General features: G+C 49.4%; 1 protein-coding gene across 5 annotated transcripts; it reads left to right on the top strand.

The window, feature by feature from the left end:
• The first annotated feature begins 344 nt into the window (after window positions 1-344).
• Window positions 345-17,589, top strand: Cpt1c (carnitine palmitoyltransferase 1C). 5 transcript variants are annotated; one of them, XM_004672229.2, is made up of 19 exons: window positions 345-594; window positions 1,318-1,472; window positions 1,963-2,102; window positions 4,250-4,421; window positions 4,633-4,734; window positions 4,821-4,958; window positions 8,755-8,832; window positions 8,990-9,097; window positions 9,185-9,269; window positions 9,527-9,722; window positions 9,818-10,000; window positions 12,555-12,660; window positions 14,338-14,454; window positions 14,918-15,082; window positions 15,334-15,468; window positions 15,877-16,029; window positions 16,648-16,761; window positions 16,880-16,972; window positions 17,330-17,589. In XM_004672229.2, exons 2-19 carry the CDS (start codon window positions 1,332-1,334, stop codon window positions 17,513-17,515), a joined length of 2,412 nt encoding a protein of 803 aa, XP_004672286.2. In that variant the 5' UTR covers window positions 345-594; window positions 1,318-1,331; the 3' UTR covers window positions 17,516-17,589. The 5 variants fall into 5 exon arrangements, with proteins under 5 accessions (XP_004672286.2, XP_044990482.1, XP_044990485.1 ...); XM_045134547.1 differs by having other exon boundaries at window positions 1,228-1,472; XM_045134549.1 differs by lacking the exon at window positions 345-594 and adding an exon at window positions 784-1,067.
• Window positions 17,590-23,883: the final 6,294 nt, after the last annotated feature.

The raw sequence follows: 23,883 nt of genomic DNA, 5'->3' as shown, positions 1-23,883 counted from the left end.
ATTTATGCTCTTGGCTTGTCTGGCTGTCTATGTAGACTCCAGTCCGATCGAAGGACCTCCTTGGTGCCACTCAATCCGTGCACTTGGCTGTGGGTGGTTTTGATGGGTCTTCCTGACCCCAGACATTCCATCTCTCTCCTGGGTAGAAGGGCTGAGGTTCAGTGCAGCAGCTTACACACAGGACATGATGGGTGAACTGAGAGCTCCAAGCCCAAGTTGGACAACCCGGGTTCGGTCAGCCGCGCCAGAGGAGGCCAAACAAAGCAGACCAGGATTGAGATCAGTAGAGGAAGGGGATTGGACGCGGGAAAAGGGGGCGGGGATAGAGCAGGCAGAGAGGTGGGGATAGAACGCCTTGGAATTGGAGGGGGGCGGTCATAGAACTAGGGACTTGAATATGCGGTGAGGCTCTTATAGGGAGCAAGCGACCCCTACGGGTGGGCAGGACTAGGAGGCCGGTTGACCAGGTCGTGGCCTCATCGCACGGGGACTGGACGTACGTCAGCGGAAAACGTAACTCCTGAGCTCAGAATTAGGGTCAGTGGTGTGCTTGAGCCTGGTTCCCAGTATCTGCGTGGCTGACTCGAGGTCCAGGTAAGTACAGGCCACAGAAGCTGGGGGCCGGGGGCGCGTTTCGCCATCTCCAGTCCTGCACACCGCTCAGCATCAGCATCCCGGGCTGTCGGGCATGCGCTGTGAGGTGCTTCCTCCCTCATCCCGGTCCAGACCCAGGGTGGGAGGGAAGGGAGCGGGCGCTGGGCCTCCCAGATCTGGTCAATTTATACGATGATAGGCTCTGCCTTCAGAGCCAAGCGGAAATGGGGTGGACCGTGCCAGTGCCCGAGGGTGTTCCTAGCCTATGCGTTCAACGCTAGTGGGTTTTCTCCGAACCCCCGCAATATATCCTGGACCAGTTTCCCTTCCTGTCCCTAAATTTTGAGCATCTAAGGGGACAGCTGAGTTCTGCGTGACCACTAACGAGCCTCCCAGAATGCTTTCACTGAGGTCCCTCCTCTAGCACCTCTTGAGTCTCCAACGGGGCCCTGCAAGACCCTTAGGGTGCTTAGGCGAGGTGCGCTCAGCTCCGTGGGCTTGTATGAGGGGGAGGAGCCAGTGTCTGAGGGAAGAGGGCTGGTGTTTGGACCCCCGTGTCTGAGGGAGGAGGCCCGGGGTCTGGACCCCTGGGATTGAGGGAGGACGAATGGAATCTGGGGCCTTGGCTTACAGAGGAGAGCGGGGTCCTGGAACCCGGAGTCTGAGGCAGGAGTAGGTGTTGAGGATCTGGAGAATGGTCCTCTGCCCCACCCCACCCCCCAGGGCTCCTGAGGGACATGGCTGAGGCGCACCAGGCGGTAAATTTCCTGTCCTCGCTGAGCTCCGATGGGGCAGAAGTGGAGCTCAGTTCTCCAGTGTTGCAGGAGATCTACCTTTCCGGCCTGCGTTCTTGGAAAAGGCATCTCTGGCGTTTCTGGGTGAGGAGGGCTGTTGGTTGGCTACCTTCTAGAGATTCAAGTATCTGCACCCCGATGCATGACGTCCACTTCCGGACATCTGGATGTACAGTTCCAGAACCCCGTTTGCTGTTTCTTTATGGCTCCGTTCTAGGATCCTCAGCCCATCTACTGAGAAACCCTGCCCATCTCTTTCTCTTCCCGTGTCCCATCATTGCCATGCCGTTCCCAGCATAATTCCTACTCCTCCAATTTCTAGAACCAAATCCTCTTCTCTTTGTTTTGTTTATTAATTTTGTGGTGCTGGGTTCTGATGGAGGGCCTTGAACATACTAAACCATAACTCTACCGGTGAGCCACACCCCTGGCCCTTCATTGGTAGATTCTAGGCAGGCGCTCCCCAGGGGATCCAGAGCTCTGTCCATGTTTGAGAGACTGTAAATATCTGTGAATGGCCCAAAACACGTGCCAAGAGGGGACATATGACTGAGCAGATGCCCTTTTCTCACAGAACGACTTTCTCGCTGGCATGTTCCCTGCCAGCCCTCTCAGCTGGCTCTTCCTCTTCAGTGCAATTCAGCTTGCCTGTTTCCTGCAGCTGGACCCTTCCCTAGGACTGGTGGAGAAGATTAAAGAGTTGCTGCCAGACTGGTGAGGTCCTCCTCTCCATCCCCAGTAACCCTCCCTAATCCTCACTTCACCAGAAACTTTATCTGTGTGCTCTGCCTGTCAAAGAAACATAACCTCTGAAAAATTGGGTCAGAGCCAGGTGCGGTGGTGCATGCCTTTAATCCTAGCACTTGGGAGGCAGAGGTAGGGGGACTGCCATGAGTTCGGGGCTACCCTGACACTATATAGTGAGTTCCAGGTCAGCCTGAGCTAGAGTGAGGCCCTACCTCGAAAAACAAAACAAAAACAAAAATGGGGCTTAGTGGCTAAGGCACTTGCCTGCAAAGCCACAGGACCTAGGTTCAATTCCCCAGTACCCACATAAGCCAGATGCACATGGTGGCACATGCATCTGAAGTTTGTTTGCAGTGGCTAGAGGTTCTGGTGCACCCATTATCTCTCTCAAATAAATGCACAAATTTAAAAAAAAAGAAAAATTGGGTCACTAATAGAGGTACAATAACAGTAAAAAACAGATAACTTCTTTTTTTCTATAGTACCTCCCCCCATTCTGGCTACTCACTCTAATTCCAGCCTGACCTGGAATTCACTCTGTATTCTCAGGGTGGCCTCGAACTCATGGTGATCTTCCTACGTCAGCCTCCCAAAAGGAGGCTATCACACCATCACACCCAGCCCCAGCTACTTCTTTTTTAATTATTCATTTATTCATTTGTGTGTGTGTATGCATGCACTTGTACACCAGGGTCTCTTGCCACTGCAAACAAACAACAGGTATTTGAATTATTTTGCATCTGACTTTACATGGGTACTGGGGAATCTAATCCAGGGCCATCAGGCTTTGCAAGCAAGCACCTTTAACTACTGAGCCATCTCCCTAAATCCCTGGCTACTTCTTAAGAGTAATGGTGGGCCGGGCGTGGTGTCGCATGCCTTTAATCCCAGCACTTGGGAGGCAAAGGTAGGAGGAGCTCCATGAGTTCGAGGCCACCCTGAAACTACATAGTTAATTCCAGGTCAGTCTGGACCAGAGTGAGACCCTACCTCGAAACACAAAAAACAAACAAACAAACAAAAAAAGTAATGGTGGGAACTGGAAAGTGTCCAGAAATGGTTACCTATACTAACAAAAGGATGTCCTCTACCAGTATGTCATCATAGAGTCTTGGTGGAGAAACTTCATCAACTAGGCACACTTGTAATCTGAACATTTGGGAGACTGAGGCAAGAGATTACTGAGTTTGAGGCCTGCCTGGGCTACAAACTGAGAAAATTTCTCAAAACAAACACACACATAAGTTTTCACTGTCACCACCCTTTCTGGAAAGCTTTGGAGACCAGATGCAGGCGGGCTGGCCAGTTCTAATCCATAGATCAGCCTTACTAAGGGAAAAAGTACATATTTTGTGCACACAACCTCTATAGGCAGAGGCCAGATTAGACACAAAAATTTGTAGGAAGCATGTATTTATTTATGCAGTCTACAGAGTGACTGGGCCTGAATCCTCTAAGCAAGACATTTGCTCATACATGTTATTATAATCGCCCAAACACACCTACTGAGGCTGTAGACTCAATTTTCCTAAGCATAACCTTGTCATGAAGTGACCTGGAGGGGGTTTGTTACAATGCTGAGTTCTAGGCCTCACCCAAAGATTCTGCCTGTCAGTTTTCTTTCTTTTGTTCTTCCCTCTTCCTTCCTTCAAGACAATATTTCATTCTATAGCTCAGGCTAGCCTGGCACTCCTAGAAATCCTTCTGCTTCAGTGTCCTGAAGTAATCCCATACCTGGCTAGCACCTGCCTATTTATTTATTTATTTGGAGGTAGGATCTCCCTCTAGCCTAGGATGACCTGGAATTCACTAAGTAGTCTCAGGCTGGCCTTGAACTCACAGCAATCCTCCTACCTCTGTTTCCTGAGTGCTGGGATTAAAGGAGTGCGCCACCATGCCCCTCAACACCTGTGGAAAGGATTTTAGAAATTTGGTGTCTCCATAAAGGTGGACAGGGGCAGCAGCAGGTCACATCCACTTTATAGAAGAGGAAGATGAACTTGTCTGTCAGAGTGCAATTATCTTAGGCACCTGTCTAGCAGCCATAGCCAAATGCAAGGTGTCAGGGGCTCCAATAGGCCCAGGCTCAATCCCAACCCCTCTCTATCCCCCAGGGGCGGACAGCACCACCGGCTCCGGGGAGTCCTGGCAGCAGCGTTATTTGCCTTGTGCTTGTGGGGAGCCCTGATCTTCACGCTTCACGTGGCACTGAGGCTGCTACTGTCCTACCACGGATGGCTTCTTGAGCCCCATGGCACCATGTCTTCACCCACCAAGACCTGGCTGGTACGTAAGAGGTCACTGCCTCCCAGGACACGTGTTGCTACCTATCCCCTTCTGCCTCTTCTCCCTCTCTCTCTGGATCTCCGTACCCCTCCCCTCCTCTCTTTCGGGGCTCCTGCCTGCCCCTCTGGGTCTGCGTACCTCTCTAGATCTCGGCGCTATTCCAGACCCCTGTCCTTGGCTGTGCGGTGCCATGTCTTGCCCCTCCCCACAGGCCCTGGTACGCATCTTCTCCGGCAGGCGCCCGATGCTTTTCAGCTTCCAGCGCTCGCTGCCACGCCAGCCGCTGCCGTCGATTCAGGACACCGTGCGCAAGGTGGGCACGCCCGAGGCAGGGGGTGGGTGGGTGGGTGGGTGGGTAGGGGTCGGCGGCGGCCGGGTCTGACCGTATCCCCTCTGCAGTACTTGGAGTCCGTGCGCCCGGTCCTCTCGGACGAGGACTTCCGCGGGACGGCGGCGCTGGCGCTGCAGTTCCTGAAGGTGCAGGCCTCGCCGCTGCAGCGCTACCTGCGGCTCAAGTCCTGGTGCGCCGCCAACTACGTGAGTCCAGCCGGCCCGCACACGCCCGCAGCCCAGGACTGCCAACCTAGAGAGCAGACAGTGGAGTCCAGCCCTAGGCCAGAACCTGACACCTGCGGGAGGCTCCATTAGCCCCACTCTGTACCCCATAGCTCCGTCCATGCTCCAGGAATGGTCCCTCCCCTTCAGTAGCCCCGCCCAGTACTCCAGGAAGCAGTCCCTCCCTCCTTCAATATTCCAGCTTTGAGCTCCAGGAAATATCCCCCATAACCTGTCCCCCGTTCTATAGCCCCACTTTAAGCCGGGCGTGGTGGCGCGCGCCTTTAATCCCAGCACTCGGGAGGCAGAGGTAGGAGGATCGCCCTGAGTCGAGGCCACCCTGAGACTCCTTAGTGAATTCCAGGTCAGTCTGGGCTACAGTGAGACCCTATCTCAAAAACAACAACAACAACAAAAAAAATAGCCCCACCTTCAAGCTAAATAGTGGGAGCCTCTGTATTCTGAGCGCCATCCCTGATTTAACAACATTGGAAGCAGAATTCCCACGTCCAACTTTTCTAGCACTTTCGGCTCATGGACAGCTCCCCAGATGGGTTTATAGCTGGGGTAGATATCTAGGTCCTTGATTACATGCTGAATTAAGCATTTTAGGAAACTGAGTACAGAATGAGTCGCCTGAATCAAGACGTGCCAGCTTCGCATTCTGGAGGAAGTCTTCAGGGCCCTCGGGCAGCATGCTTGCCTGCGGAGGAGGCTGGGAGCAGGGCAGAGCCTCGCTGGCTAGCAAGAATTTGAGCCATACCAGGGGAATAGTAAGACCTGGAACAGAGGGTAGAAGGTTGCGGGTCAGTGAGGAGAGAGGCCTAACTCCAGCCTAAGGACATTCTCTAGGGTGTCATGGAAGGATTAGGAGGTGGGAGGGGCAGAGGCAGTTCTGGTGTGAGGGAGAGACTGGCGGTCTAGGCTGGGAAAAGCAAAGGAATGGCTTAAACTAGAACAGGTGGTCAAAATATGGACGTGAGGGCTGGAGAGGTGGCTTAGCGGTTAAGCTCTTGCCTGTGAAGCCTAAAGACCCCGTTTTGAGGCTCGATTCCCCAGGACCCACGTTAGCCAGATGCACAGGGGGCACATGCATCTGGAGTTTGTTTGTAGTGGCTGGTGGCCCTGGCGCACCCATTCTCTCTCTCTCTGCCTCCTGTCTGTTGCTCTCAAATAAATAAATAAAAATAAACAAACAAACAAAAATATGGACATGAGCTGGTGTGGTGGCGCACTCCTTTAATCCCAACACTTGGGCAAGAGGTTGGAGGATCCTTGTGAGTTCGAGGCCACCCTGAAACTACATAGTGAATTCCAGGTCAGCCTGAGCTGGAGTGAGACCCTACTCGAAAAAGAAAAAAAGAAAGAAGAGAAAAAGAAAAACAAAACAAAACAAAAAAAAAAACCATTGACATGGATGAGACTCCCCCAGACAGGAATGAGGGAGGCAGCAAGAGGGCCTGATGCCTAGTCATGTGGAAGGTTTCAGTAGATGGACTCTGAGAAATGTCTGGGGAGGTAGCAGGATTTTTAAAAAAAAACTTTTTATATATTTATTTATTTGACAGAGAAAGAGGGAGAGAGAGAGACAGAATGGGCACACCAGGACCTCCAGCCACTGCAAATGAACTCCAGACGTGTGTGCCCCTTTGTGCATCTGGCTAACGTAGGTCCTGGGGAATTAGACCTGGGTCTTTTGCTTTGTAGGCAAAAACCTTGACCACTGAGCCATCCTTCCAGCCCCCAGGTATCAGGATTCTTGAACAGGCACATGGGACACCGAGGCTTGCAAGAGGAGGCAACTTTTATTCACTTGTGCTGGCACAGGCTCAGTGGATTCATATCCAAAGACTGAGCCCCAAACACAATGGGGTGTGGTCTTATATACCTTCTCTTGCTTTTGTCTTTACATGTTAGCCCCTTTGTCCCCCCTACATGGTAACACATGTTCTGATTGGTTGTTCTGTACTATAGGGCTGTTAGCTGCACGTTCCATGCAATAGGGTTGCAAGTAGACACGTGATTCCCTTCCCTTTGTTTTGAGAGGGCTCTTACCAGCCCCCCATCTTGATGCTCAGATCACTCCCCTCAAGGTCAAAGAGCATCATCTTGGCTTAAGGTTTTTTTTTTTTTTAATTTTTATTTTATTTTTAAGTTTTTTGAGGTAGGGTCTCACTCTAGCTCATGCAGACCTGGAATTCACTAGGTAGTCTCAGGGTGGCCTCAAACTCACGGCGATCCTCCTACCTCTGCCTCCCAAGTGCTGGGACTATAACTGTGCACATACATGCCCAGCACTACTTGTTTTTTTTTAAATTTTTAAATTTTATTATTATTATTTTTTTTTTTGGTTTTTTGAGGTAGGGTCTCACTGTAGCCCAGGCTGACCTGGAATTCACTATGGAGTCTCAGGGTGGCCTCGAACTCATGGCAATCCTCCTACCTCTGCCTCCCAAGTGCTGGGATTAAAGGCGTGAGCCACCACGCCCGGCTTGTTTTTTTTTTTTTAATATACATATTTTATTTATTTATTTGAGAGAAAGAGGGAAAGAGAGGGAGGGAGGGAGAATGGGTGCACCAGGGCTTCTAGCCACTGCAAACCAACTCCAGATGCATGTGCCTCCTTGTTCATTGGGCTTACGTGGGTCCTGTGGAATTGAATTGGTGTCCTTTGGCTTTGCAGGCAAATGCCTTAACTGCTAAGCCATCTTCTTCAGCCCATTGCTTGTTTTTTTTTTTTCTTAAAGCTTTAAAAAAAAGTTTGAGAGAGAGAATGAATGGATATACCAGGGCCTCCAGCCACTGCAAATGAACTAGTGCATGCACCACTTTGTGCATCTGGCTTATGTGGGTCTTGGGGAATTGAAACAGGATCCTTTGGCTTTGCAGGCAAGAGCCTTAACCATTAAGCCATATCTCCAGCCTTTTTGGTTTGTTTGTTTGCTTTTATTTTTGCTTTTATTTCGAGGTAGGGTCTCACTCTAGTCCAGACTGACCTGGAATTCACTATGTAGTCTCAGGGTGGCCTTGAACTCATGGCGATCCACCTACCTCTGCCTTCCAAGTGCTGAGATTAAAGGCATGGACCACCATGCCCAGCTCAGCCCTTTAAAAAATATATATATATGAGAAAATTAGCATGCCAGGGCCTCCAGCCACTGCAGTCAAACTCCAGATGCATGCTTGAAGATGTCAGATGGGCATAAACAGATTTTTAAAAAAGATTTATTTTTATTAGCCAGGTGTGGTGGCACACGCCTTTAATCCCAGCACTTGGGAGGCAGAGGTAGGAGGATCGCCATGAGTTCGAAGCCACCCTGAGACTACATAGTGAGTTCCAGGTTAGCCTAGACTAGAGTGAGATCCTACCTCAAAAAACCAAAAAAACAAAACAAAACAAAAAAAAACTTATTTATTAGAAACAGAGACACAGAGAGAGAGGGAATGGGCTTCCAGCCACTGCAGACAAACACCAGATTCAGGAGCCACCACGTGCATCTGGCTTAGTGGGACCTGGAGAATTCAACCTGGATCCTTAGGCTTCACAGGGATGCGTCTTAACCACTAAGCCATCTCTCCAGCTCATAAACAGATTTTTAGAATGGTCTGAAGGTATCCGAGTTTAATTAACTGATCCATTTTGTTAGTTGCTGATCGTAACCAACTTCTCCACCAAGCCCCTATATATCTGAGGGACACAGGCAAGTTCAGGGGCTCCCCCATCTCCTTTGTCCCTATCCCTCAATGTCCCTGCCATTGTCTCCTGCTTTACTCCCAGGTCACTGACTGGTGGGAAGAGTTTGTCTATCTGCGCTCCCGCAACTCTCTGATGGTGAACAGCAACTACTACATGATGGTGAGAGGGGGAGGGGGCGCCCCAAGTCTAGGTTTGTGCTGCCTGGGTAAAAATGTGACACGGTATGTGGCCTAAATCCAGGACCACAGTGTGGAATTTATCATCGGGGACAAACATGGCCCCACGGTGTTTTGCTGTCCCCTTTGCCACCTCCCAGGACTTCCTGTATGTCACACCCACACCGCTGCAGGCAGCTCGTGCTGGGAACGCGGTCCATGCCCTCCTCCTGTTCCGCCAGCGACTGAACCATCAGGAGATCCCTCCGGTGAGCCATCTCCCCTGGTCTGGGGACAGAGGTGTGGGGGTCACTTGGGACCTAGAATGCAGCTCATGAGCCCACGGCCTCCTGCAGACTTTACTGATGGGGATGAGGCCTTTGTGTTCTGCTCAATATGAGAAGATATTCAACACGACGCGGGTGCCCGGGGTGGAAAAAGGTGAGACCACCCTCCCTTCCTGTCCTTGTCTGTCCTCTTGACAGAGGCTGAGCGGGGCCGGGGGCGCTTGGCTTGCTTGCAGTCAGGTCCTGATTCCATTGCTTCCTGTGTGGCCTTGGGGAAGTTAGCGCCCTCTCTGAGCCTCAGTTTCTTTATCTAGAAAATAGATAATTCTGGTATGCGGGCTGGTGGAAATTCAAGGATTCTCGGACATGCTTACTAAGAGGTTGTTGTCTCTTCTGCCCACACTGCCCTAGACTACCTCCGTCACCTCCAAGACAGCCGGCATGTGGCTGTCTTCCACCAGGGTCGCTTCTTCCGCGTGGCGACCCATGCCCTGAATGGCTTGCTGACCCCACGGTCCCTGGAGCAGCAGTTTCAGCGGATCTTGGATGACCCCTCTCCAGCCTGTCCCCATGAGGAGCACCTGGCAGCCTTGACCGCGGCTCCCAGGTGAGGCCCAGGGCAGGTTGCAGAAGGACAGGCCAGGGAGGACGTGGGCTGGGCAGGGTGGAGGGCCAGCTGGGCTCAGGCCCATCCCGGGACAGGGGTCTGTGGGCCCAGGTGCGAGAGTCAGTGAAGACGCAGGCTGCAGATGCTCTGGAGGCCGTGGAAGGGGCCGCCTTCTTTGTGTCCCTTGACCCAGAGCCCGCGGGAATGACCAGGGAGGATCCGGCCACTTCACTGGATGCTTATGCCCATGCCTTGCTGGCTGGCCGTGGCCACGACCGGTGAGTCAGTCTGGATCCCATCCAGTCCCCTTATGGAGACCTAGGGACCCTCCCCACCAGACAAGACCCTAGACCCTGGTCCTTGGCAGCTTCAAGATTCGAGGTCCACTTATATCAGACAACCCCAAACTCGCTGTCCTAGCACCACCAACATGAGACCCCAGAACAAGCGTGAGCAGTCATAGATCTTTCTTCTCTCTTTCTTTTCCTTTTTTTTTGTCATAGACCTTTCTTCTCTCTTTCTTTTCCTTTTTTTTTTTTTTTTTTGTTTTTTCAAGGTAGGGTCTTGCTCTAGCCCATGCTGACCTGGAATTCAGTCTGTAGTCTTGAGCTGGGCCTTGAACTCACAGCGATCCTCCTACTTTAGCCTCCTGAATGCTGGAATTAAAGGCATGCACCACAACACCTGGCCATTTTAAAAAAATATATATATATATATTTACTTATTTGAGGGAGAGAGAGAACAAGAATGGGCACACCAGGACCTCTTGCCACTGTAAAATGAACTCCAGATGCATGTGTCATGTTGTGCATCTGGCTTTATGTGGTCATGGGGGAATTGAACCCAGTCCATTAGGCTTGGCAAGAAAGCACCTTTAACTACTGAGCCATCTTCCCAGCTTTGATGTTCACTTTCTGTCTACTAGCTATTTAATATTCCATAGCCTGAGTGTACTTAATTTAGTTAACTGATCCCCCATCCTTGGACTTCCAGTCACCAGTCATGATCAACTTCTCCACTGAGTTGTGGTCATATAATGAACTGCTATTCAGCCATGAAAAGGGACCTGAAAGCCGGGTGTAGTGGCGCACGCCTTTAATCCCAGCACTTGGGAGGCTGAGGTAGGAGGATTGCCATGAGTTTGAGCCATCTTGAGACTACATAGTGAATTCCAGGTCAGCCTAGGCTAGAGCAAGACCCTACCTTGAAAAACAAGGAAACAAACAAAAAAAAGAGGGACTTGAGACATCAGGGTCACTGAACACCACAATCCCAAATCTGGAATCTCAGGCTCAAACTTGGAGCATGTGGCTGGGTGTGATGGCAAGCACCTGAAGTCCCAACACTCAGGAGGCAAAGGCAGGGAGATAGAGAATTCAAGGCTAACCTGAGCTACATAGCAAGACTATGTGTCAAAAATGCAAAATAATAAAAAAGAGAACTTATCCAGGCATGGTGGCTCAGACCTGTAATTCCAGCTTCCTACTTCTGTCTTCTGAGTGTTGGGATTAAAGGCATGTACCACCATGCCCAGTTTCTTTAACTTAAAAAATATTTTATTTATTTATATGAGATAGAAAATGGTGCAGATAGAGAATGGGCACACCAGGGTCTTTAGCCACTATAAATGAACTCCAGACACATGTACCACCTTGTGCATCTGGCTTACATGAGTACTGGGAAATTGAACCTGGGTTCTTAGGCTTCACAGGCAAGTGCCTTAAATGCCAAGCCATCCCTCCAGCCCTTTTTAAACGTTTTATTGACAAATTCTGTACATACAGATGTCATGATCATAGTCCCCTCCTTCCTAGACAACTTTTTTTTTTTCTAGGTAGAGTCTCACTTTATAGTCCCAGACTGGCCTTGAATTCACTGTGATCCTCCTACTTCTGCCTCCCAAATGCTGGGATTAAAGGTGTGTGTCACTACGCCCATTGACCTAGACAACTTCTTTTTCTAAAAATTAATTTTTTTCTATTTATTTATTTATAAGCAGAGAGAGAAAGAAAGAAGAGAGAGAGAGAGAGAGTGGGTTCACTAGGGTCTCCAGGCACTGCAAATGAATTCCAGATACATGCACCACTTTGTGCATCTGGCTTTATGTGGGTACTGGGGAATCAAACCTAGGTAGTTAGGCTTTAAGGCAAGCACTATAATAGCTGGGTTATCTTTCCAGCCCCTAGACAACTTTTTTTTTAATATTTATTTATTTGCAAGCAGAGAGAGAGAGAGAGAGAAGGGAGTCAGACAGAGAGAATGAGTACACCAAGGCCTCCAGCAGCTGCAAATGAACTCCAGATGCATGCATCACCTTGTGCATCTAGCTCCTAGACAACTTCTTTTTTTTTTTTTTTTTTTTGGTTTTTCGAGGTAGTGTCTCACTCTGGTCCAGGCTGACCTGGAATTAACTCTGTAGTCTCAGGCTGGCCTTGAACTCACGGCGATCCTCCTACCTCTGCCTCCCGAGTGCTGGGATTAAAGGCGTGCGCCACCACGCCCGGCCTAGACAACTTCTTGATGTTCACTGGCACCAGTGTAATTGCCTAGCCCCAAGATGTCCACCAATATCCCAGCACCTCCAATACCTGGAACATTCCTCAGCTGGTTTGCTCCCACAAACTCCCCCAATTCCCTAAATCTAACACTCTCCTAGAGAACCCCCCACCCAGAGTCACCGTTAGTGACTGCCAGCTCTCCCACTGGTCCCCACACTGCGACCTCGGCTGGTTCCCAACCCTAACCTGAAGCCCCCACAAGTCTCACAGAATATACTTTGAGTTTTCCTCCCCATCCTGGCTCTTTGGTGATCTGGCCAAACTCTTTTTGTAGCTGGTTTGACAAATCCTTCACCCTCATCGTGTTCTCCAATGGGAAGCTGGGCCTCAGTGTGGAGCACTCGTGGGCTGACTGTCCCGTCTCAGGACATATGTGGGAGGTATGTCCCCCAGCCCATGTACTCAGTCCTAAGGCATCTCCTCTATGGCCTTAGATTACAGATAGACAGGCTCAGGGACTGGTCAAGAAGGGTCCAGCACAGAAGCAGGTCTGTCATAATTTCCTGTAATGAGTGAGTCATTGAGATTCCGAGAATGCAAGTATCTTTCCCAGGGTCACACAGTAGGGAGGCCATTCCATTGTGAACCCAGAGCACCGAGTGAGTGGTTGAAGAACTATCTTCCAGCTCTGATTTGCTATGTGACTTTTGACAACTTGCTCACCTCTTCTGAGCATCAGTTTCCCTTCCCCAATGAAACAGCTCATTTTTTTTTTTTTGTTGTTGTTGTTTTTGTTTTTGGAGGTAGGGTCTTGCTCTAACCCTGGCTGACCTGGAATTCACTATGTAGTCTCAGGGTGGCCTTGAACTCATAGCGATCCTCCTACCTGTGCCTCCCAAGTGCTGGGACTAAAGGTGTGTGCTACCATGCCCAACTCAAATTTTCTTATCCTAAACTTCTGACCAAAGCCAGGTGTAGTTGAGCATGCCTTTAGTCCCAGAAGCTGGGAGGGAGGGGCAGGAGGATCGCCATGAGTTCAAAGCCACCCTGAGAATACAGAGTGAATTCCAGGTCAAGCCTGGGCTAAAGCGAGACCCCACCTCGAAAAACCAAAAGTATTTTATTTGTTTACAAGCAGAGAGAGACAAAGAGAAGAGACAGAGAAATAATGAGTGTGCCAGGGCCTCTAGCCACTGCAGATGAACTCCAGACACAAGTGCCACTTTGTGCATCTGGTTTTATTTGGGTACTGGGGATCGAACAGGGGTTGTTAGGCTTTGCAGGCAAGCACCTAAACTGGAGAGTGAGCTATCTCTCCAGCCTTCATTATATTGTTTATATCTCTCCAGCCTTCATTATATTGTTTATATTAAGTACATTTTTAAAATAAGTATATTTTTAAAATAAATTTTATTTTATTTTTATTTATTTATTTGAGAGACAGAGAGAGGAGAGATTGAGAATGGGTGTGCCAGGGCCTCCAGCCACTGCAAACAAACTACAGATGCATGCGCCACCATGTGCATCTGGCTTATGTGGGTACTGGGGAATCAAACCTGGGTCCTTAGGCTTCACAGTCAAGTGCCTTAACCACTAAGCTGTCTCTCCAGCCCACCTATTTCACTTTTTTTTCTTTTTTTGAGGTAGGGTTTACTCTAGCCCAGGCTGACCTGGAATTCACTATGTAGTCTCAGGGTGGCCTCAAACCCACAGTGATCCTTCTACTACTGCCTCCTGAGTACTGGGATTAAAGGTGTGCGTCACCACGCCCAGCAATTCTTTTTCACTTTTTATTTTAAGACAGGCTCTTACTAAGTTGCCCAGGCTGACATTGAACTCACTGTGTAGTTGTGTATTGCCTTGAACTTATGATTGATCCTCCTTCCTCAGCCTCCCACATACCTAAGATGACAGGCCTGTGTCATCACAGGGGCTGCTCTTTACTGATTACATGATTAGTCCTGTCCTCTGTGAGCTTGACCCTAAGAACCCACTGTGAACGTCAGAAGTCTTGCTTTTCTGAGGCTGCCTGACTCAAGACTCAAGACCTGAGGAAGGGTCATGGGGTGGCCGCACTCCAAGGTGACGAGAGACTCTCATGGCTCCTTTGTTCACAGTTCACTCTGGCCACAGAATGCTTCCAGCTGGGGTACACGGTGGATGGCCACTGCAAGGGCCACCCTGATCCCTCTCTGCCTCATCCACAGCGTCTGCAGTGGGACCTGCCGGAGAAGGTGGGGCTGGGTTTCAGGGCCTCCCTTGCAAGTCTCTAGCCTTGACCCTGAACTCATTCCCACCCCAAGATCACACCAAACCTTTCCTTTCCGCTGAGCCCCACCATGTCCTAACCCCACTCCAAACCCTGGCACCATTGCTCAACCTATCCTTAAACCCAGCCCCAGCTCTGTGCTAGTTCCCACTCATCTCCCCTCCGCACACCATCGTCCCCAAACCTAAAGTCCATCCTATCTCTCTCCTGACCTGTCCCGAACTTCATCCTCTAAACCTAACACCATGCCTGATCCTTCCCTCCCCTGTTCTCATCAGCAACCTCACCCCCTTCCATCTCCATTGCCCTCCCTGCCCCATCTTGAGCCCTCTCCTTCCATCCCGTCCTGTGCTTCATCACTCATCAAGGTCTCACTTCCAGCCTGCCCCATCTATAACACCATCCATCTCTCCCTACTCCTTTGGCAGATCCATTCATCCATCTCCCTGGCCCTGAGGGGAGCCAAGACATTGGCTGGCACCATCGACTGCCACGTCTTCCCCTTCTCCCATTTTGGCAAGAGCTTAATCAAACGCTGCCATGTCTCTTCAGACAGCTTCATCCAGATGGTCCTGCAGCTGGCACACTTCCGGGTCAGTTGGGGCCCCCGATGCCAGCTCCCCCAGGACTTCGGTCCCTTAGGTTTTCTATACCTGCCTTTCCGGCTGCCTCTTTAATGCCCCTTGTGGTGGCCTTTGTGGGTTGGCCATCTTGTGTGTCACCCAATTTGTTGCAGGTCAGCCATGTTGATTACTCTATATACTCCCGGGCAGGAGGAAGTTGGGGTCAGGACTGTGAAGACATCCTGAGCCTAGGTGACAGCTCCTCTCCTCCTTTCCCTCAGGACAGGGGTAAATTCTGCCTGACTTATGAGTCGTCCATGACTCGACTGTTCCTGGAAGGCAGGACGGAAACTGTTCGGTCTTGCACGAGAGAGGCCTGCAACTTTGTGAAAGCCATGGAGGACAAAGAGAAGACAGTGGGTGTGGGCCTCATGGAGGCTTCTGTCCTTTGTACTCACACGGTTGCAAATGTTTGTGGCCAGGATTTGAGATGGGCAACTGCGACAAGGGATGAACGAGACCTTGCGACCATGTACACCAACCTCCATATAACCTCTGCTCCAAACACACACTTGTTCCCAATCCCATCCCCCTTATCTGTGAGACACTGAGGGAAGGCATTTGGGTTCAGGACCCAGACACACCTAGTTCTGCTTTACTGTGTGACTCTGGGCAAGTGACTTCTCTCTGCCTGTTTTCCCTTTGAAAAGTAGAATGGATATATACTGGATTTACAGGCACCTTCAAGCAGCCTTGAAGCCAGGTGTATTCCAGGCCCCTCCAGTAAACCCGCTTCTTATCTTTCTCTGACCCTGGGGGCTCAGGACCTGCAGTGCCTTGCCCTGTTCCGGGAGGCTGTGGACAAGCACCAGGGTCTGCTGAAGGCCGCCATGAGTGGACAGGGCGTCGACCGCCACCTCTTTGCGCTCTACATCGTGTCCCGATTCCTCCACATGCAGTCGCCCTTCCTGACCCAGGTTGGGGTTCAGGGGAAGGGTTAGATAGGGAGCTGGAAACAGTGGGAGAGGGGAAGGTCTTCAGGACAAGGAGAGGAATGGAGGAAGAAGTATGAGCTGAAGGAACCTTGGCAAGAGGCACAGCACGGGGAGCTGGAGCTGTGGCTCAGCAGCGGAGGCTGTGGGTTCCATCTCCAGCAGCACAAAAGAGGGATTGAGGAAGAAATGAAGGGAAGAGAAAAAGCAGAGAATAAAAGGAGAGCAAGGTGCTAGGCATGGTGGCACACGCCTTTAATCCCAGCATTCAGGAGGCAGAGGTAGGAGGATCATTGTGAGTTCAAGGTCAGCCTAGACTACATAGTGAATTCCAGGACAGCCTGGCATAGAGTGAGACCCTACCTGGAAAAACAAAACAAAACAAAAACAAACAAACAAAAAAAGGAGCAAGGTTTGGTGAGCCAGAAAAGGGTGAAGTCAGAGGGGGTGTGTCAAGAGGAGAGGCACAGGAAGCTGACTTAATGGACAGGGGTGGCCAGAGGTAAGAAAAGGCCAAGGATGCTTGGTGTGGAGTGGAATGGAGGGCGGCAGACTGCATAAGGGCCTATCTTTATTATACATGTGACTGTCTCTGGTCCTCAGGTTCACTCGGAGCGGTGGCAACTGTCCACCAGCCAGATTCCTGTTCAGCAAATGCACCTGTTTGATGTCCACAATTACCCGGATTATGTTTCCTCTGGTGGTGGATTTGGGCCTGTGAGTGGAGCTGGTGTCCTGACGTCCTGAGCGCCAAGGGGAGAAGGGCTGGGAACCTCCTGTCCTGGCATGTGGAGGTGGGGTGGAGACTGTGTTTGCCTCACTCTTCCCACTCCAGGCTGACGACCATGGGTATGGCGTTTCCTACATCTTCTTGGGGGACGACATGATCACTTTCCATATCTCTAGCAAGAAATCAAGCACAAAAACAGTGAGTCAGACTTGAAAACCTCCCATGCCCTCCTCCCTAAATGCCAGGACCAACCTCATCCTTCCTCCCTCCGCCCTCTTTCCTAAGAGCCAGAGTTCAGATCCCAGCACTCCTCCTTCAGACCCAGAGTCAAGGACCCAGCCTTTCTCTCTCAGACCAAAAGGTCAGACCCTAGTCTTCATCTCTCATACCCAGGGCTCCAGACCTCAGCTTCCTCCCTCACACTGGGGAATTCAGACCTCACCCTCCTCCCTCAGACCCAGGTGTCCAGACCCCTATCTCATCCCTCAGACACTGTGGCTCAGCCCCTACGCTCTGCCCCCGTGACCTCTCCAGCTCCCACCTGTGTCTCCTCAGGACTCTCACAGGCTGGGGCAGCACATCGCTGATGCCCTCCTGGATGTGGCCTCCTTGTTCCAGGCCGGGCAGCATCTTAAGCGCCAGTTCCGGGCAGTTGCAGAGGAGGACTCAGGACACAGACATGGATTTCCCTCCAGTAAAATTGTGGGCTCCAAGGCCCCCACAACCTCCACTGACTTCTGATCCCTTCAACAGGGAGCTGGTCTCCTTCAGGAAGCTGATCCCCACACGGGGCCAATAAAGATGTGTGAGCGGGGCATGTAGTGTCTACTGTGTGCTTGTGCAAAGCAGAGGGAAGAGGGGAAAAGGTCAGGGCTGGGGTAGAGTTCTGTCCACCCTAGCCCCAGAATGGATTCCCAGGTGTCATCACAATCTAACCACAACCCATGTCACCTGGTGAGCATGCTCCACCTAGAACTCTCCTCACACCAAATCACACTGTACTTGACCAGCCAGATCAATTAATCCCTGACATTCTCCTGATCCAATTCCTGCCACTCCAACCCCAATCAGCCATCCCAACCCACCTCAAAACCTAATGTTTGGACAGCAAATCATTTGGGGATGACGAGGGGTTGAGAGAGGGTCTCATGTAGTCCAAACTACCTTGTACTTGCTCTGTAACCATGGCTGGCCTTCAACTCCTTGTCCTCCTGCCATGGCTACCCAGGGGCTGGGCTGACAGAGAAGTGTCACCACACAGAGCTCTTGAACAGCAAGATGAAGGCAAGAGGATGCTAAGTTCCAAGCCAGCCTGGGTGACTTAGCAAGGCCCTGTCTCAAATGCCTGAAGGGTTGAATAGATGGTTCAGTGGGTAAAGTGGCTGTCTTGAAAGCATAACGATCTGAATTTGAACAGATTTATTTTTTATTTATTTAATTTTTTTATTGATATCTTCCATGATTGTAAACAATATCCCATGGTAATTCCCTCCCTTGCCCTACTTTCCCCTTGGAAACTCCATTCATTCTCCATCATATTCACTCCCCTTCTCAATCAGTCTCTCTTTTATTTTGATGTCATCATCTTTTCCTCCTATTATTATGGTTTTGTGTAGGTAGTGTCAGGCACTGTGAGGTCATGGATATCCAGACCATTTTGTGTCTGGAGGAGCACGTTGTAAGGAGTCCTACCCTTCCTTTGGCTCTTATATTCTTTCTACCCCCTCTTCTGCAATGTACTCACAATGGAAGGTGTGGTAGAGATATTTCAGTGCTGAGCACTCCTCTGTCACTTCTTCTCAGCAGCATGGTGCCTTCTGAGTCATCCCAAGGTCACTGCCGTCTGGAAAGAGAAGGTTCTCTAGCCAGAAGTGAGAGTAGCATTAATATTTGGGTATGAACATTAAAGGAAGTACTTATTGGGCAGTTTGGTGAGCATAGTATATACATTTAGCCAGACAGCAGCAGATGTTACACCCTTAGGGCTCATGACTGCCCCTGTTGTACATTTTCAGTATCAGGGATGTATTCCCTCCCATGGAGCAGTCCTCCAGTCAAATTAGAGGGCAGCTGGTTTCCCCTATAACAGACATGCCACTATTGCACCTGTTGGCTCATTTGGCCTGGCTGGCTAAATATAAGACTTTCAGTTGAACAGATTTATTTTTACTTTTACTAATTTATTTGGAAGACCTAGGAGGGGGAGAAAATGGGCACACTAAGGCCTTGTGCCTCTGTAAGCAGACTCCAGAAACATGGACCACTTTGTGTGTCTGGCTTTACATGGGCACTGGGGAATTGAATCTGGGCCCCCAGGCTTTGTAAGCCCATACCTTTAACCACCGAGCCATCTCCACAGCTAAGGGTCTGAAGTTGATCCTCGGCACTCACATAAGTGCCAGGTGTGGTGGCATGTGCCTGTAATCCCAGCCCTGGGGAGACAGAGATAGGAGGGTCCCTGAAGCTCTCTGGCCACCCAGTCTAGGCTACTTGGCAAGCTCCAGGTCAATGAGAGACCCTGTCCCTCCCCCCCAAAAAATGAGTATCTGCCAGGCATGGTGGTGCACACCTTTAAGCCCAGCACTTGGGAGGCAGAGATAAGAGGATTGCCATGAGTTTAAGTCCACCCTGGAATACAGAGTGAATTCCAGGTCAGTCTGGGCTAGAGTGAGACCCTACCTCGTAAAAACAAAAGAAAAAAAACAAAAACCTACCTTAGGGCTGGAGAGATGACTTAGTGGCTAAAGCACTGGCCTGCAAAACTTATGGACTCATGTTAACTCTCCAGGTCCCACGTAAGCCAGATGCACAGAGATGCAAGTGTGGAATATCACACATGCACACAAGGGGGCACACACATCTAGAATTTGGTTGCTGTACTGGAGGCCCTGGCATGCCATTTCTCTCTTTTCATTCTCATGCCTTCACATTAAAACAAACAAAAAAGCCCAGTCTGTTGGGCTTGTCTCAAAAAATATGTATATTTAAAAAAAACAAAACCTTGGACTGAGCTCTTACTTTTTTGTTTGTTTGGTTGGTTTTTCAAGGTAGGGTCTCTAGCCCAGGCTGACCTGAAATTTACTAGTCTCAGGGTGGCTTCGAACTCATGGCAATCCTTCTACCTCTGCTACCTAAGTGCTGGGATTAAAGATGTGCACCGCCATAACCAGCTTCTATTCCTCTTAAAAATATTTTATTTATTTGAGAGAGAGAGAAGCAGAGATTGGACACTCCAGGGCCTCTAGCCACTGAAAATGAACTCCATATGCATGTGCCACCTTGTGTATCTGGCTTTACACAGGTCCTAGGGAATTGAACTTGGGTCCTTTAGCTTTGTTGGCAAGCACTTTGACCACTAAGCCATCTCTCCTGCCCTAGTCCTCATCCTTCTCCTCTTCTGCCTCCTTCTTTTCCTCCTTCTCTTCTTTTTTTTCCTGTTCCTTTCCCCTCCTTTTCTACCTCTTCTTCCTCCTTTTGCCACCTTTCTCCTCCTTTTTTTCCTATTTCTCTTCTTCTACCTCTGATTTTTACTTTTCATCTTTTTTCCCACTCCTTCTACTTTTTTTTTTTTTTTTTTTTAGGTAGGGTTTCACTCTGCTCAGGCTGACCTGGAATTCACTATGTAGTCTCAGGGTGGCCTCGAACTCACAGTGATTCTCCTACTTCAGCCTCCCAACTGCTGGGATTAAGGCATGAGCCACTATGTCCAGCCTTCTCTTTTATTTAGTTTTTATTTTATTTATTTACTTGAGAGACAGAGAGAAAGAATCAGATAGAGAGACAGACACTGCAAACAAACTCCAGACACATACATCACCTTGTGTATCTGGCTTATGTGGGTACTGGGTAATTGAACCTGGGTCCTAAAGGTTTCACAAGCAAGCACCTTAATAACTAAGCCATCCTTCAAGCCCTCTTATTTTTTCTTTTTAAAAATTATTTAATTATTCAAGAGGGAGAAAGAGAGAGAGAATGGGCACACCAGGGCCTCTAGCCACTGCAAATGAACTCCAGACTCATGTGCCACCTTGTGCATCTGGCTTGTGTGGGTCCTGGAGAATTAAACCTGGGTCCTTTGGCTTTGCAGGCAGGTACCTTAACTGCTATGTCACCTCTCTAGCCCTTGGTTCTTTTTAAATAATTTATTATGTTTTTTATTTATTTTATTTTTATTTGAGAGAGATAAACAGGGAGAGAGAGAGAATGGGTATTGTATTAGTCAGGGTTCTCTAGAGGAACAGAATTACTAGAATGAATTATTTTATAAAGGGAATTTATTGGATTAGCTTACAGTAGTCCAATAGCAGTTGCAGGCCTGAGAATCACCGAACCTGGTAGCTGCTCAGTCCACGTGGCCAGATGCCTCAGCAGTCCCGACCGGCACTGCAGATGGTGCTGGAAAACCTGGAGGCCTCCTGAGGAGCCGGAAAGCCTGGAGGCTTCCTGAGGAGCCGCTGGGTTTCGATCCACGTGGGTCTTCAGTTGATGTTGGTCTTTAGTCCGCACTGGTCTTCAATCCACGCTAGAAGGTAGGGAGCAGCTCCCGCAGCCAAGTGGAAGGAAGGAAGGAAAAGGGAACTCTTCTACCCAGAGCTTCCTTATATCAAGTCCCTCTCTGAGCGGGGCCGCCCACTCTGGGGGAAGGGCTCAACCTGGGGGAAAGACCTCCTCCTTTAGTTGATCCTTCCTAGAAGCAGCCTGTGGATTACTAAACAGATCAAGTTGACAACACCTTAACTATCACAGGTATGCTAGGGCATCCAGCCACTGCAAACGAACTCCAGATACACGCACCCCTTGTGCATCTGGCTTACATGGGTCCTGGAGAATCGAACTGGGATCTGTTGGCTTTTTGATACTTAGGCTCCAGTCCTAAGAATTTAATTTGTAAGGAGTGTAACATCTGCTGGAGTTTTGCTAAATGTATATATTATGCTCACCTAGCTGCCCAGTAAACATTTCTCTTAATATTAATACTCATATATTAATGCTACTCTCAGTTTTGGTTGGAGAAGTTTCTCTTTTCAGATGGCAGTGACCTTGGGATGACTCAGAAGGCACCATAGTGCTGAGAAGTGACAGACAAGTGTTCAGCACTGCAATATCTCTATCACACCTTCCAAGGCTCAGGGTCCATTGCAGAAGAGGTGGTGGAAAGAATGTAAGAGCCAAAGGAAGGGTAGGACTCCTTACAATGTGCTCCTCCAGACACAAAATGGCCTGGATATCCATGACCTTGCAGTGCCTGACACTACCTACACAAGACCATCATAAGAGGAGGAGAAGATGACATCAAAATAAAAGGCTGATTGAGAGGGATAAGGGATATTATGGAGAGAGGGGTTGCAAAGGGGAAGGTGGGGGGAGGGAGGGAATTACCATGGGTTATTGTCTATAATTATGGAAGTCGTCAATAAAAATAAATTTAAACAACAACTAAAAGAATTTAATTTATAGCCAGTGTGGTGGTGCACACCTTTAATCTCAGCACTTGGGAGGTAGAGGTAGGAGGATCATCATGAGTACAAGGCCACCCTGATACTACATAGTGAATTTCAGGTTAGCCTGGGCTAGAGCAAGACCATACCTCAAAAAAACAAGCCAAAAAAATTTAATCATTTGGGGGAGAGAGAAGTTGAGAATATCAGCACACCTGGGCCTACCTGCCACTGCAAATGAACTCCAGAACACTTTGTGCATCTGGTTTTACATGCGTTCTGGGGAATCAAACCTGGACTGACAGTCTTTGCAAACAAGTGTCTTTAACCACTGACCAATCTCCCCAGTCCAGTTGATTCTTTAACATAGTAGATCCACACTAATCTCTTACTTTCATTAGAAATGCTGACAATACAAAAATTGATCCCCTCACAGGCATCCAGCAACAGTGCAACTCAACTAGTTCCTTTGCTTTGAACCTTGCCATGTGACAAGGACATGTCCTTTCTGAAAGCTCTGAGGAGAATCTGTTCCCAGGCTCAGCCGGGAGTTGGCAAGACTTGGCTCCACATAGGCTGCTGGCTAGGACTGTCCTTGGCTTCCAGAACCTCTGGGCATCCTCTGCTGCTCTCCTCAAATACTCAGTGGAAGGCACGTCCTGATCCTGTCCCAGAGAAGAGAACTTCCCTGTTGCTATGCCCTTCTCACCTCTCCAAATGTGTGGATCCAGAGCTGGAGTGTGCTCATGTTACTTATCTGGGGTCATTCAGGATTCAAGGTCCTAACCTGCAAAGTCCTTTTGGCTACATTGGCATAACCCTGTCACAGGATCCAGTGATGGGGACAGGGACACTTCTGAGGAATGCTTTGGGTGGGATTATGTCCCTTCCAAGATGAGTTGATAACCTAACCCCCAATAACTCAGAATGAGACTTTTGGAATAGGGTGACGGCAGCTGTCATTAGTTAGAATGTGTCCATACAGAAGCAGGCAGGCTCTCAAGTCAAGATGGCTGATTTCCTTGTAAGAAGAGGAGAAGCCATAATAATTCCAGCACTTGGGAGGCCGAGGAAGGAAGCTCACAAGTATGATCCCGTTCTACACTAAATTAAGCTCTTCTTACACTACTCAAGGCCTTTTCTGACCCAATGTTTCACACTCTTCCACATTCATCCTGCAAACCATTTCTGAAGGACTACAAGCCACGTGGTCAGGTTTATTCCAGTAGTGATTCCACTCCTGGCACCAGTTCTCTGTATTAGCTACCTCCTGTTGCTGAACAAAATACTTCACAAGGAACAAGTTAAAACAAAAACACTGGACATGGTGGCACACACCTTTAGTCCAGCACTCGGGAAGCTGAGGTAGGAGGATTGCTCTAAATTCAAGGCCTACCTGGGCCTACAGAGTGAGCTTCAAGTCAGTCTGGGCTAGAGTGAAAACTTGCCTTGGGGGAAAATAAAATGAGGCTGGAGAGATGGCTCAAAGGTTAAAGGCTCTTGCATGAAAAAACAAACAAAAAACAAGGGTTGGAGAGATGGCTTAGCTCTTAAGGTGCTTGCCTGTTGCCTGGAAAGCCAAAGGACCCAGGTTTGATTCCCCAGGACCCACATAAGCCAGATGCACAAGGTGGAGCATGCATCTGGAGTTCGTTTGGAGGGGCTGGTGGC

This window comes from Jaculus jaculus, chromosome 14 (assembly GCF_020740685.1).
Source record: "Jaculus jaculus isolate mJacJac1 chromosome 14, mJacJac1.mat.Y.cur, whole genome shotgun sequence".
NCBI classification, from domain to species: Eukaryota; Metazoa; Chordata; class Mammalia; order Rodentia; family Dipodidae; genus Jaculus; species Jaculus jaculus.
Note: the sequence above shows the minus strand (reverse complement) of the source record. Positions and strands in the feature narration are given on the sequence as shown.